Below are 14,718 nucleotides of genomic sequence, written 5' to 3' on the forward strand. Positions count from 1 at the left end.
CCAGCCTTCATGCTGAGCTGCAACTTCCCCCGCCGGCCGGACTACGGGGACGTCACAGTGATGGACCTGCACTCGGGCGGCGTGGCCCACTTCCACTGCCACCCGGGGTACGAGCTCCAGGGCGCCAAGACGCTGACGTGCATCAACGCCTCCAAGCCCCATTGGAGCAGCCACGAGCCCATCTGCTCAGGTACACAGCGGCCTCAGCCGGACCACGCATGCGCGGTTCCGTGAGAGGGGAGAGACCAGCCCCCAGGGCATTAAGACCGACCTGAGGCTTAGACTCTTCCCCCAGGGGACAGACTGCTCCCGGTACAGATAACTTCTGCAGGACACACGCCACGTAAAATGGGCCATTCGTGATGTCTCGTGCATTCCCTGTGCTGTGCAACCGTCCCCACTGTGCAGTTCCAGACCCCCACGTGGGCACTCTGTCCCCGTTAGCAGCCATTGCCCATTCCCTCCTCCCCCTCTGTCCGGGCAGCCACCCATACACTTTGTGTCTCTGTGAATTTGCCTAGTGTGGACGTTTCCTGTAAATGGGATCACACGATAGGTGATCTTTTGTGACCTGCTTCTTCCGCTTTGCATATTGTTTCCAAGGTTCATCCTTTGTCATACTGTGTATCAGAACTTTATTTCCTTTTTCATGGCTGAATAATATTCCATTGTTAGATAGACCACATTTTATCTGTTCATTCATTGGTAGACATTTGCGTTGTTTCCACTTTGGGCTCTTAGGAATAATGGTGCTATGAATATCTGTGTGAAAGTTTTGTATGAACATGTATTTTCATTTCTCTCGGGTATGAGGAGCAGAAGTTTGACCCGGAAGTAGAACTACCAGATCACACAGCAATTCTATGTTTAACTTTTTAACAACGGTCAAACTATCTCCCACGGTGGCTGCACCCCCATTTCCCACCAACCATGTTCAGGAGAACAAATGTTCCACATCTTCACCAACACTTGGTTATTTTCCATGTTTTCTTTTCATTATTACAGCCATCCTAGTAGGTATGAAGTGGTGTCTCATTGTGGTTTTGATTTGCATTTCCCTGATGGCCAGTAATACTGAGCTTCCCACGTGCTCCTTGACCATTTGTGCATCTTCTAGGAGAGACGTCCATTCAAGCCTTTGCCTATTTATTTTATGTGGTTGTTTGACTTGTTATTGTTGAATTGAGGGAGTCCTTTATATATGCTGGCTATGAGACCCTTATTAGCTATATGATTTGAAAATATTTTCTCCCATCTCGTGGTTTGTCCTTTCACTTCTTGATAGTGTCCTTTGAGACCAAAAAAAAAGTATTCGATTTTGACGGAGTCGAATTTATCTATTTTTTCTGCTGTTGCTTGTACTTTTGGTGTGGCTGCTGCCACGAGCCCAGTTAATATGTACTGAGCACGATGCCAAGGCTGCAATAACTTCTCACAGCAATTGTGCATGGTGGAACCCTTATCCCCATCACACAGATCAGAAAACTGAGGCTCGTGAAGGTGAAGGCACTTGCCCGAAGTCACCAGACAGAAATTGACTGAGTCCGGAATCCTACTCTCCCAAGTTTCTTTCCTTACTACACCTTCACTATGCAAAATGTGGTCTGCAGACGAGTGAGATTATTAGAAATGCACAGTCCTGGCCCGCATGCAAGATCAGCTGAATCAAAATATACATCTTAACATGCCCCCCCACATGCACACTGTGGACTGAGAGGCACTGGGTCGTGCCACCCGGTTCCTGCACCAGTGGGCAAAGCCTTGACCACTCTCAGCTACCAAGACAGCAAAGTCTTATTAGATTCTCAAAAGTCCTTTATTCTCCAAAGTCCAAGGGAGTAAAGGGGCCGTATTAACCAAATGCCTACTATGCGCCAAGCCATGAGCCACACACAAGGAGAACACTCGGAACAATAAAAATAATTCCTGCCCTCCATAATCAGTGTAATCCAGAGAGCAAATGAAAGCTGATAATAAATTCTGAGATTTAATGGTTGCAGTATTGTTCCCCCAAGGCCTTTCGGAATTTTTCTTCTTTTCCTTTTAACAAAGAAAAAAAAACCCAAACCATAGGGTTGTTGGTCTTCACACCTCTCTCACGTTAATTTTTATCTATGTGTGAAATCAAGGAGAAATTAAGCCTTAATTTGTGCTAAGAAAGATAGATGGAGAGCCACGGCTAGCAAATTGAAACAGCACAGAGCTATCCGTTGGCTTAATACAGCAAGAAAAGGGTGGAAAGGCAGCAAATGATGAGCAGCTCAGGGGGACAGATGGCCAGCACCCCCCTCATGGACAGTGTCCTCCACCTCCTTAGCTTCTGCCCCATAGGACCTTCATGCCGGCTCTGCTTCAGCGCCTGCTCTGTGCCAGGGACTGCGCCGAGCCCTCTGCATGCAACATGGTTTCTCTCCACAGTTGTCTAAGGAGGGTGGGATTATTGTTGCCATTTTACAGTGAATTCAAGGTTCAGAGAGCTCCAGTAACTTGTCCTAGACCCACAGCATATACGGAGCTCAGGCCGGGTTGGACCCTCTAATTTAGGACAGACAGGTAGGCAGCCTGGGGAGGGACATGGTGCTCTGTCCGTGGTGCTCTGTCCGTGGTGCTGAAAGAAGAACCGGGGCCGGGGGGGGGGGGGGGGGGGGGGGGCGGCTCCTTGGCTATGTCTTTGCTCTAAGTCACGGCCAAGTCCAGAGCAGAGAGCTGTCTGCCTTTCTCTCCCACCGAAAGTCCTTGTCTGTTGTACAGTCCTCCAAAACCCATTTAATGAGCACCAACTATCTCCTAAGAATACAAATAGGACTACCTCTCTACACTTGGGGAACTCTTCAAGTTCATGAACCACTCTTTAATACTTATTAGGTCTTTATGATAAAAGTATTATATGGTTCTGGTTGAAAGAAGTTTTCAAGAAATACAAATGTATGGAATACAGGGGCAAATCACTTTTATATTTATGGTCTCAACTGACCATAAATATAAAAGATATTATGCCATATAATATATATGGCAGACCACTTTCTAGTTTTTCTTTTTTTGTTTAAAATACAGTGAGTGCTTTCCTATATTCTCAGGTATTCTTTGAGAACATGGCTCTTTAAAAACTGCATGAGCAGAATGTATTTATTTTACCAGTCCCCTGTGAGTGGATATTCATGTTGTTTCTCATTTTTTGTCTCTTAGAAAAAGTCTAGCAGTGAACATCCTCATTCATCAACCTTTGTGAAAACCTATAAATCTCTTCTTAGAATAAATTCCCAGAACCTTAATTATTAGGTCACAATGCTTGACAATACTGTCTAAGCTTTTTCACCAAAATTCTGCCCTGAAAGTTCATACAGTTTGCATTCTAACCAGTCCTGAATGAGAGTGACCGTTTCCCATCACCCCCTCATCGCCAGGTTATTGTTACTTTTCCCCTTGCCCAGTTTGGTGGATGAGAACAGAATACAGTTTACATTTGCATTTCTTTCATTATTAGGGGGCACTGAATTTTTTAGTGCCTGCCATGTACTAAAAGTATATTTTATCTTTTGTAAACTGCCTCTTTATGTCTTTCTTGATGACCATTTTATAATTCAGAAGCAGGGCACAGCCAGCGCCATTGAAGTTATGGCTCTGATCATGGAGTGAGACTTTCTGTCATACAGGAGGAACCCACCCAGAGTACAGGGCTGTCCCTTGGTCTCTCCTACCATCCTGTTTCCCCCATGAATGTGTAGGAGTGGGTATCGGGGAGGATGGAGCTCTCTCTCTCTCTCTCTCTCACCCCCCAGCACCCACTCACCCTTACTTTCTGCCCCCAGCCCCTTGTGGAGGGGCGGTGCCCAACGCCACCATCGGCCACGTCCTTTCCCCGAGTTACCCTGGAAACGCCAACGGGAGTCAGTTCTGTGCGTGGACCATCGAAGCTCCAGAGGGCCAGAAGCTGCATCTCCACTTTGAGCGGCTATCACTCCATGAGAAGGACAGGTAAACCTCTGAGGGCCCCGGCCAGCCTCCCTCTCTCCCAGAGTGTCAGAATGTGGCTAGAAACTTGGAGTCTTGAAGTGGCTAAAATTCTGGCTTATGGAAGTCAAGAACGAAGGAGCTAGGAGGACGGCAAAAATCTTAGCAATCATCAGCTTTGATCCTTCTTTCTACGGGTAAGGCAACCAGGCCACGCAGAAGGAAGAGGACTTGCCCTAGGTCACACAGCAAGATGAGGAAAGAGGCAAAAACGGAATCCAGACCACCCCCCACACGCCGCCCCCCCTCCTCATTCTCTCTCCTGATCATCACTTTTTGTAGCTGAACAAAGAGAGAGTGTTCACTCAGCATCTGCTCTGTGTCCAGTCACATACTGGACTTCACGGAGAACAGGAGGAACGTAGAAGAGAGATGAGACTTATGCACGCCAAAGAGCTAGGGAGAAGCCACCATGCAATATCTAAGTGAGAGCAGGTCTGCAGACTCTAAGTAACACACCCAGAGTCCAGAATCTTAAAACGGTGACATCCTCTGACCTTAAACCAGACTACTCTTGAATGTTCTTGGAAAGTAGGACCTTAGCTGCTTAGACCTGCTGTCTTGGGCTTGGTTCCCTTGGAAACAGAGATGTGACAAGGCTGTGAGGAACAGCGGTTTATTTGGGAGCCGATCCTAGGAAATAGAGAGAACGTGAGAAGGAGGAAGAGAGAGTCAGTACAGTCTGTACTGAGACGCAGGCGCTCAGATGAGCCGCTGTGGCCCCCTGGGGAGGCAGCGTGGAGCACGCCTCAGAGTGGTCCATCCGAAGGGGCAAGGGAGCTGGGCTCCTTGTGTGCCGCCTCCCATCTGCTGCTGCAGAAAGCATGCTCTTGGGCACACAAGCGCCCCAGTATCGTCATCCACCCTTTGAGCCTGTGCAGCCGGCTCACTCTCGGAGACTTTGGGTAAAAAGCTGGCAGGAAACACTTGAGCAGTGAGTGCTGAAGGGGACACAGGTCTGATGCTGACGGCATTTACTGCACCTCCAGAAGGCCGGCACCTTAGAATTCGGGAATCGGTCAGGTTCTTTCTGCTCTTTTAAAATTCCTGTCTGTTCTGTTACAGTTGGCCTAATTTTTTCCCTTTGCCTTCCTGTCCCCACCCCCACCCCACCCCCAGCCCCACAATCATTCCCCACACTGGTGTGCATGCTTATGGTCTCCAGGCTTCTTTGGGTTTTCAAACTCAGACCATTACCCTCGTTAGGTAGGAAGGGATTCGTATAGAAAACACCAGGCCACTGAATAACTCACCCAGCTCTTTAGTCCACTCCCCTGCAAGTGCAGCTTACCCTGAGTGACTCCATACCAATAAACCACAGCTTTGGAGCGTGAAGTGTAGACCAGGGCTTTCCCAATAGGGCTGCCCGGTGACATCACGATGACTTGGGGAGGGAGCTCTTTAAACAACAGATTCCCAGTCTGTCCTCCTAGAGATTGATGGAGAAGCCAAACCTTGAACCCGTGGTGAAGGGCACAGTCTAAAACTTAGACCTTGGGGCATGGCCCCCAGGATGCAGCAGGAACCAGGACTACAGAGGGGCCCCCCCTTACTCTTGGGGTGGCTCCTGGCCTCTACCTCAGCGCCCTCCTCATCCAAGTCACCGTGGAGACATGGCAAAATGAACAGACCAGAGCTCCACCATTTATTCATTTTGATGACACTGGAAATTCATCTGGACAACATTATAAAGAGTCTTTTATAGGTCACAGTAAAAAAAAAAACTCAAAATGCCTGTTCATGACTCCAAAAACATAACTTATCAAATGTGTATATTCTTCTCTACTTTTGCATAATTTCTTTAAAAATACTAAGACTAGCAAAGAGCCGAGTGTCCAATGGTTTTAATAGCAAGAAGAGTGAATAGCAACATTTTGTCTAACACATTTTACTTTTCAGGGCACTGTGTCTATCAGACTTTCAAAGCCTACCTGTAAGACAGATAAGATGCTATAAACCCTGCCTTTGCGGTCGTGGAAACTGAGACCCAAGATGTGTTGAGATGCATGTAAACTTCTGTGGGGCTTTGGGACCTGGAAATCAGAACTCTTGTGAAACAATGATTAAAAAGCCTGTTAGGGGTCAAATGCTTAATAAGTTTGACTTCTATACCTGTTCTATCCTGGATACTTTACACCCACTGTCTATAATCCTCAGTCTGATGCAGGTGGAATTGTACCCATTTTGCAGATGATGAAACAGAGGCTCAGTGAGGCGGAGTGTCCTTGTCCAAAGCCACAGAGCTGAGAGGTTACAGAGTGGGGACTCCAACTGTCTGACTACATGTACCACTATTTCAGGAATGATATTAGCTCCTTAATCCCAACTCTCCAATTAGTAACAATAATTACTATCAATGAATTAGCCCGGTTTATTCTCTGTACACATCACTTCTCCTACAACCTCAGAATCAATCCAGGAGTCCAGGGCAAACATTCTGCAGACAAAGAAGCAGCTTCCATAAGGTAAAGCAGCTTGTCTGGGCATGTACAGGGTAAAGTTGAGGTTCAAATCTGGGGCTGAAAGGTGCTCACTGCACACCCCTCCTGCTGCTGCATGTCCATGACCTGAGAGGACTCTCAGTGGCCCCCTTCTCCCTCCCCACTGCCAGGATGAAGGTCTACAGCGGACTGACCAACAAGTCTGCTCTTCTCTACGACTCCTTTCAAACCGAGAGCGTCCCCTTTGAGGGCCTGCTGAGCGAGGGCAACAGCATCCGAATCGAGTTCACATCCGACCAGGCGCGGGCAGCCTCCTCCTTCAACATCCGGTTCGAGGGTGAGGGTCCATGGGGCCTCCCCTCTGCTGGGGTGGTAGGGCAGGATCAGGGGAAGCATGGCAGGGCGGGAACTGGGTCCTGGGAGGTAGCAATCTGGGATACCTCCCAGGGATAAGGGAGACCCAGCAGCTAGATGAACTCTCCGCCTTGCAGAAGCAGACTTAGCTGTACTAATAACAATTCCTACTCTTTACTGAGCACTTACTATGTGCCTAGTGTCTAATGTCCAGTGTGCATTTAACGCTTGCCACACTGCAATGTGAGAGCTGTTATTATCTTTTAACTGAGGAAACTGGGGTTAGGGGACTTGAGTGACTCGCTCAAGGTCACTGGTTAGAAAAAAACATGGAGTAAGACTTCCGTCCAGCTTGAGTCTGGTCCTTTAAGCTCTGCTGTGCTCAGTGAGACCCCCTAAAGTCCAGCCCCCTCTTCCTCCCAGAATCATTAGCAAGGGCCTGTTCTGTGTAGTCCTGGCCCTTTAAGAAAGGATGCCCTTCGGTATTGCATGTGCCTTGGGGAACTTTCTGTTCTATCTTCCCTAAGAAAAGTTGGTCTTTTTCTTAGACACATTTATGGTTTCAAATGGCAGAAATCAAGACTCTCAGTCTTAGAAAGAATAAGGAAGAATAGAAAGAATTCATAGAAAGAATCCATACGGGACACTGAAAGGAATTTAAACATAAAAACTCGGCAGGGTTGGGAGGACAGAGATTCTTAGTTCCATTTTAAATAAGAATAAAAAGCCCTGGCTGGTGTGGCTCAGTGGATTGAGGGCTGGCTTGTAAAGCAAAGGGTTGCTGGTTCGATTCCCAGTCAGGGCACATGCCTGGGGTGCAGGCCAGTTCCCAGCAGGGGATGCATGAGAGGCAACTATACATTGATATTTCCCTCCCTCTCTCCTTCCCTTGCCCTCTAAAAATAAATAAATAAAATCTTTAAAAAAAATGAAACCCCAAGAAGCCAAGTGAATGGCCTGAGGGCCCTTCCTTCAGCAGGTCAGCTGGAACCAGATCACAGAGTCTGGTACCCGTGTCCCTGGGAGCATCCCTAAGTGTCAGGAAGGGCCTGTCTTTTGTGACACTGCACTCTGAGTGGCCCCTGGCTCATCTGAGCTGCTGTCCCTCTCTTGTGTCCCCTGCCCAGCCTTTGAGAAAGGCCACTGCTACGAGCCCTACATTCAGAATGGGAACTTCACCACGTCCGACCTGACCTACAACATCGGGACTGTCGTGGAGTTCACCTGTGACCCCGGCCACTCTCTGGAGCAGGGCCCGGCCGTCATCGAGTGTGTCAACATGCGGGACCCGTACTGGAATGACACGGAACCCCTGTGCAGAGGTGAGTGCCCCCCCCCCAGGGATCTCCACCCCCCTCAGATGAAAAAGCCAAGGCTTCCATGTAGAGGCCTGTTACCACCTTACACTCCAGTTCGAGTATAAGAACCCTTTCCAGGACTCACTGTCCTTGGGGTCAGGTTTGCTGCTTGTCCTTGAGAAAGTTGCAGAATACATCAATTCGAAAAGGTGCCTCTTTCTCCAGGCACAAGCCACTAGCACGCAACTTGGTGACAAGGTCTCTGCGTAGATCTCAGGGCTATGGCCCCCTCTGCAGTGCACCCTCGTGTGGCGCTAACCTCTACCCAACAGCACGGGGCCGTCCTGGACCCAGTTAGTAATAGTAATGATAGTGAGCGTTGTTAACGGGACTGCCGACACTGTGTTTCAGGCCCTCTGCCAAGGACCGTGTGGGTGTTGTCTGATTTAATCCTCACTACAACCCTTCCTGTTGACCCCAATTACAGATGAGTAAACCGAGGCTATGAATGACAGGCCTGTGAACCCAATGAGGGTAATTGACAGAGGCAGGAAAGGAACTCTCTGTCCTCAGAGACCTGTGGTCTGAGCCCCCTGGACAGTGCTGGCTATGCAGAACCCTCATCTACCTAGGTCCCCAGGGCCCCACCCTCCCCATTTCCCCATTCTGAGCGCAGGGGGGCACCCTGAGCCGATGCCCGTGGAGCGTGGAAGTAATGAAGAGACACCTCTCTCACTCCTGGCAGCTGCCACCTGGATGGTGGTTGGCGTGAAATAACAACCCCGCCGTGGTGAGGGATTGATCTCTGTATTAAATGTGCTGGTTTAACAGAGCGGAATTTATTGGTGCATTGGCCTCTGCCACGCTGAGAACTTTCCAAAGCGGTAAACACAGAGTGGAATTTAAAGGGCCAGATGCCGGGGACGGTCCTCTCTCTGCTTCCAGTTCAGAGCCAGGGGCCCTCGCAGTTACACTGGCTAAGAATTCCTGAGCACTCACCTTGTGCCAGGCCCTGCGCTGTGTCTGACACCCCCGAGTTCCATTAAGCTTCCGAATGATCCGATGGCATCAGCGGTGGTGTTACTCCCGCTCTGCAGAGAAGGGAAACGGAGGTTCCAAGGAGCTGCCTGCCTTGCCACAGAGTGTGTTGGTGGCCAAGGCAGGCCTCGGGGCCAGGTCCACCCGGCCTGAAGGGACCGTTTCTTAGCCACTACTCACCCTGCGTAAGAGCAGGACAGCTGAAGTGCCACTCGGAACTCTGGGCTCGGCCTTTCGTCCTGACAGAGCCACAGCCCCATCCTCGCCAACCCTCAGCTAAAGGAGGCAGGTGGCCAGCCCGTTTCAACAGCCCACAGACCTGTATGGGCTTCCCGGGGTGAAGGCCCCTGTCCGCCGACCCCGGCGAGCTGTGGCCATGTGACCTCAGAGCCCACAGTCTTAACCGCCGTGCCATCCTGGCTTCCTCATAAATAAAGTGTGTCTGTCTGTCTGTCTGTGTCCTTTACAGCCATGTGCGGTGGGGAGCTCTCTGCTGTGGCTGGGGTGGTGCTGTCCCCAAACTGGCCAGAGCCGTACGTGGAAGGCGAAGACTGCGTCTGGAAGATCCACGTAGGGGAGGAAAAGCGGATCTTCTTAGACATCCAGTTGTGAGTGTTTCCTGGGGGGCCCCCGACCCCCTGTGTGCAGACTGGGGGAGAAACTGGGCCTGCTTAGTCTTTCAGCCAATATTAAATGAGCATCTACTATGTGTCAGGGGCTGTGCAAATGACTGGGGTCCCAATGGTGAAGGCAACAGCATTGTACACGCAGAGAGAAAGCCTCCATCCTCGGGGAATTCTTTATACTGAGGAAGCAGGCAGTGAGTGAGGGACGCACCAATAACTGCATTCTGTCACTCTGGTAATGGATGGAAGGATAGGCGTGTGGCGCTGAGAGGTCATGTAATGGGGATTTGATATAAAAGGGAAGATCAGAAAAGCCTTCCCTGGGGACCTGATACTAAAGCGCAGAACTCAAGGATGAGTTGGAGTGAATGCACCCAGTAGGGACAGAATATGCAAAGGCCCTGTGGCGAGACTATGCACAGCGTTTTTGAAGGCCCGGATGTCTAGTGTCCCCAGTACTGCCGCAGTGTATGTCCTAGCTGTCTCTCTCAGCCACACCAGAGGCCCTTGCAGTCGGGGCCTGGTCTGATGTAACTCTGTTCAGGGTCTGACACAGAGCCTGGCACATAGCAAGTGCTCAGGAAATGATCTCTAATGCAGAAATGCTGTGGTGAATGGACTTACTGGCTGCGGCTGCTTCCTGTGCTCAGGGGTGGTACCTTTCACACGTTCCAATTAGAACGCCCTCCATCAACTCCCCAGGGACCGGGGCACTCCCAGGGAACGGGGCCAGACGCGCCGATGCTAGCTCTAAACGTGTATATCTCAGGTAATCCTCACGCAGAAAAAGACCCTGCCTGGTATCCTATCTTCTGGATTCGGATCGCCCAGCTGGCAAGTGGCAGAGCTGAAATTTGAATCCAGGCTTTTGTGGCTGCTCATTCACGCTCTTTTCTGCTGCCCCCGTGTGAGACGGGGCTGAGAAGGGGACATAGACGGATGGCGGTGTCCGGAGAAGCAGAAGAAAAGGCTTCCGGGCAGACCCAGACACTGTGGCGGGGGCCAGGGGGAATGCCAAGTTCTAAAGAGCCTCTCTGGATGCAGCCATGACCTCTGAGGTCAGCCGTCCTCTCGAAGCTGAGTGAAGTGCAAACCCAGCTGGCTGGGAAGCAGGGCTCCGGCTGCCTGGCTCTGCAGAGGAGCTTTGCAAGGAAAGAGGGAAATTATTTGCAAAGTCATCAGCAACTATCCTTTGAACCTGTCCCTGAGAGAGAGCGCGGCCGTGTCTTCTGAGGTGGTCCCGGGACCTCCTGCTCTAACTGACTCAGAGATTCACAGGCCCCACCTCTCGTGGACCTGGGGCCAGGCCAACCCGGACCAGAATTCCATCTCCTCCACCCCCCCACCCCCCACCCCCGAGCCGAGTGACTTCGGGCTTTTCTCTGGGCCCAGTGTTTCCGAACGGTGAAGAGGGTCTTTAACATCCGTGTTTCTGCAGCACACACGCCCCCAAAATTCCTTGGCCAGAACGTAAGCTCAAATTCACGTCCAGGCGCCTATGATGCCCAAGGAGGGGGAAAGGCAAACAGAGCGTGAAGAGTCTCCCAGGAGAGGGCCTCCGCTTATCAGTACACCGTGGTTCTTACATCGTGAGTCATCCGGTTAGGAAATAACTGCCTAAAAATTAAAAGCAAAATAGCAACAATGGGAAGGCCCCCAAGAGGAGGTTTCAGAGAGTAATGGTGTTTAAGGGTTGGCCGCCACAGACTTAGAGTTAGGGTCCAAGTGAGAGGATTTCAGAGACGCTCCAAACCGGTGATGCCCAGACCCACTGGTCGAGGGGGCGGCCACGGGGGGCGGGGCTTGGGAAGGCCGTATGTCCTTCTGGATATAATCTGCGTGCCAGACGCTGAGCCACGGTGAAAGGGATGTGGGACCACAGACGGGCTCCCAGACGGGGTCGGAGCGGGAAGAGACCTGCCCCTCCAGGGGGAGCTTCCACATCCTCCGTGGGGCACGAAACCCACATCATCCAGGGCCGATTCAGTCCGACTGCAGTCACCGGGGGCACGTGGTGAAGACGGTGCTTCCTCCCACTGAGCATGCTGATTCGCTTCCACGTGCATGTACTGAGCACCCACTGCAAAGGAGGCATCGGCCGGGAGCCAGGCAGGCGTGGCCTGCCCCCGGGGAGCCCGCGTTGGGAGCGGACATGGCACAGCAAGATGCAGGACCGGGGCCCTCGGGCCTGGGAATGGGACAGGCGAGCTGGTAGATGGCAGGGAGAGAAAGCGTCCCTGAGGAAGCGGCATCTAAGTCACCGGGGGCGATTCTGCCCACAGGGGACATTGGCAGTGTCTGGAGGCATTTCTGGTGGTGACAGTTGGTGATGAGAGTCAATGCCACAGGGACCGAGTGGGTGGAGCTCCGGGATGCTGCTCAACACCCGGCAATGCCCCGGACAGCCCCACCCACCACAGAGAACGAGCTCACCCCAAATGTCCATAGTGCCAACCCAGAGATCCCTCACCCATGCTGAGACCTGAAAGGCAGATCGGAGATGGGCAAAGATGGAGGGAAGGGTGTTGCAGCTCAAAGGAACCTCCTGCACGAAGGTCCGGAAGCAGGAAGGCACCCTTCTCTTCCCATTTGTCCACAACATCGAACCTGTGCTGTGCACTTGCTGCATCCCAGCCAATCACATCCCAGGCATCGTCCCGACGAGCACCTGCAGTGGGCTCCACGGTGACCTCCATTGAATAGATGCGTAGACTGAGGCTCAGAGAGAGGGCAGAGCGACTGGGTCACACAGCTGGGAACTGGCCGAGCTAGGATTCAAACCCTGTTTGCTGTGTCCCTAGGGTCTGAGGTCCTTACCAGCCCTTGAGAGGAGGGAGCCCTGCGTCTCCAGAGCTCAGTGACACGGGAGTGGCAGCCATGAGGACACACCTCCAGGCAGCAGTGGGGTCGGACTGGGCTTCGAGGGGTGCACTGGGGTGTCCAGATTCACCCCAACGGGGCAGCAGAGGCAGCGGAGGGGGATGAGCCCAGCCCTCCAGTCACCAGGCTGAGGCTTCCTCTGAAAAAGCCCAGCACACGCCTGGCAGAGTGGCATCTGGGCTGGGCACCTCTTTCCTCCCACGGAGGGAGTGCAAATAGCATCTCACCAGCGAGGGTTACGCGAGGCCCGAGAGCTGCTGGGTTTAATTTATCTCGCTTGGTTTCTGCTGACAGTTTTAGTAAACCAATTTGGGTTTGATAGTAAAAATAATTTTGTCCTCAGGGCCCCTCAGCCCTGCCTAAGTGTTGGCAATTGTTATTTATCACAGCGGCGGGAAAGAGAGCGACTCTCCTGCAGGCAGAGGGGGGTGGGTGGCCAGTAGGAGGCGCTGGGGAGTGTTTGCTGGTCATGAGGGCCCAGCCACATGTGCCCGGCCGGGGGGGCGGTGGGAGGGGGCGCGCTTTTTCTCCCTTGTATACTGGATGGGTCTGTTGATGCTGCATGCATTTAATATACCATTTATGAGGGACCTACTGTGTGCTAGGCTCTGAGCTGCGCAGTTCCTATCCATGAGCAATAATGAACAGGAATGTTATTATGTGGAGGTAATAAGTGTGTGATTTAGAGCTCATGTGACTAGAGATCATTACAGAGGGGTGGCTACCCAAATGAGACATGCAAAGCACCGTTGCACGGGGCCTGATGCATAGTTGACGCTTCATACATGGAGGTTACAATGGCCAAGAATCCTTATCGGGTAGGCGTTATTATGTTGTGGATTTGGACATGACAGCCCAGAAATGTTAAGTGGCTTCCTCGGGTCACACAGCCAGTAGAGGACAGGGTATGCACACACACGAGAGCCTCCGCCTTCATGGACTTGAACAGCCTATGGGGAGGGCCCAGCTACCTGTCCTTGATGACACAGTGGGGCTCCCAGGCCTCAGGAGCTCAAGTTCATGAAGGGAAGAAGGGCCACACAGAGACCTGGTGAGAAGCAGGCAACGCGCTCTGGATGGTGGGGTGGGGGTGGAGACGTCGTGGGGCCCTGGATTTATCTCTGCGGGTTGTGGAATGTCACAGAGAGGGTGACATCCAAACAGTATCTTAAAGAGGGTCAGTTGGTCAAACTGTCATGGGGGCAGGGCTTTCTGGGGGCCCCAGGTGAGCAAAGGATTCCAGCAAGTGACAACAGTGACTGATAGGTACCCAGTGATGCCCGGAATTGCAGCATTAATTAGGACCACCTGCCTTGCATTCTTGGTGTTGGAGGGGGGAAGGGGGGTGCCTGATCTTAGGATGAGTCAGGAGCCCCCAGGGTAAACCCCCTTCACGCCCCAAATGCCATGAACCTCCCTGCTCCACCAGGAATCTGCCACTTACTGTAAAACACAACGGAGCAGGAACCTTTAAATCCTTAAGGATGTGTTAAATCTCTATCTATCTATCTGCCCATCTACCTGCCTCTACCCCTCTCTCAGAATAAAGCATAGAAAGGAGAACAGAACAACTAAGGAATTATTAGTGAAGGCATCAAAGAGTGGAAGAGCTGAGAGGGGCCCAGAGAGGGGAGGTAACTGACCGAGCATCACACAGCAAGTCGGACTTAGGACCAGAAAGACAGCCTCAGTGTGGTGGTGAGAGCCGAGCACAGAGGCCACAACCTTGAAAATGCCACGGGACAGAGGAGACGGAAGAGCATCAGACAGAGCTGCAGTTACGTCCCGACTGTACCGCTCACTAGCTCTGGGGCCTCAGGTAGCGGCAACACCTGCCCCCCCGGGGGTGTTCACTTCATCCCCGGAGCCTGGCCCCCAGTAAGTGCTCAGTGAATGTCTGCTACAGAAAAGAGAGAGGTGGTGAGTGTGTAAAGGTCTTAGTAAGGTTGCTGACATGAAACAGACAAATAACCACAGCTAACTCTATTTTCACCCCCATCACAAGCCAGGTTTTACACTAAACACTGAGCCCGTATTGTGTTCGTCACTGATGTGGGCCATCATCACCCC

At 51.7% G+C, this 14,718-nt stretch overlaps 1 protein-coding gene across 3 annotated transcripts in view; it reads left to right on the plus strand.

Moving 5' to 3' along the window:
- Positions 1-14,718, plus strand: part of SEZ6L (seizure related 6 homolog like) — a 173,510-nt gene that overhangs the window by 113,231 nt on the left and 45,561 nt on the right. For all 3 annotated transcript variants that reach the window (XM_037052380.1, XM_037052381.1, XM_037052382.1), the window contains exons 5-9: positions 5-190; positions 3,810-3,975; positions 6,623-6,789; positions 7,934-8,128; positions 9,612-9,750. In XM_037052380.1, coding sequence (XP_036908275.1) covers positions 5-190; positions 3,810-3,975; positions 6,623-6,789; positions 7,934-8,128; positions 9,612-9,750 — 853 coding nt within the window. The remainder of the gene's footprint in view (positions 1-4; positions 191-3,809; positions 3,976-6,622; positions 6,790-7,933; positions 8,129-9,611; positions 9,751-14,718) is intronic.

The sequence above is a fragment of the Sturnira hondurensis genome, unplaced genomic scaffold (assembly GCF_014824575.4).
Source record: "Sturnira hondurensis isolate 20B ecotype Veracruz unplaced genomic scaffold, ASM1482457v3 Scaffold0007406, whole genome shotgun sequence".
NCBI lineage: Eukaryota > Metazoa > Chordata > Mammalia > Chiroptera > Phyllostomidae > Sturnira > Sturnira hondurensis.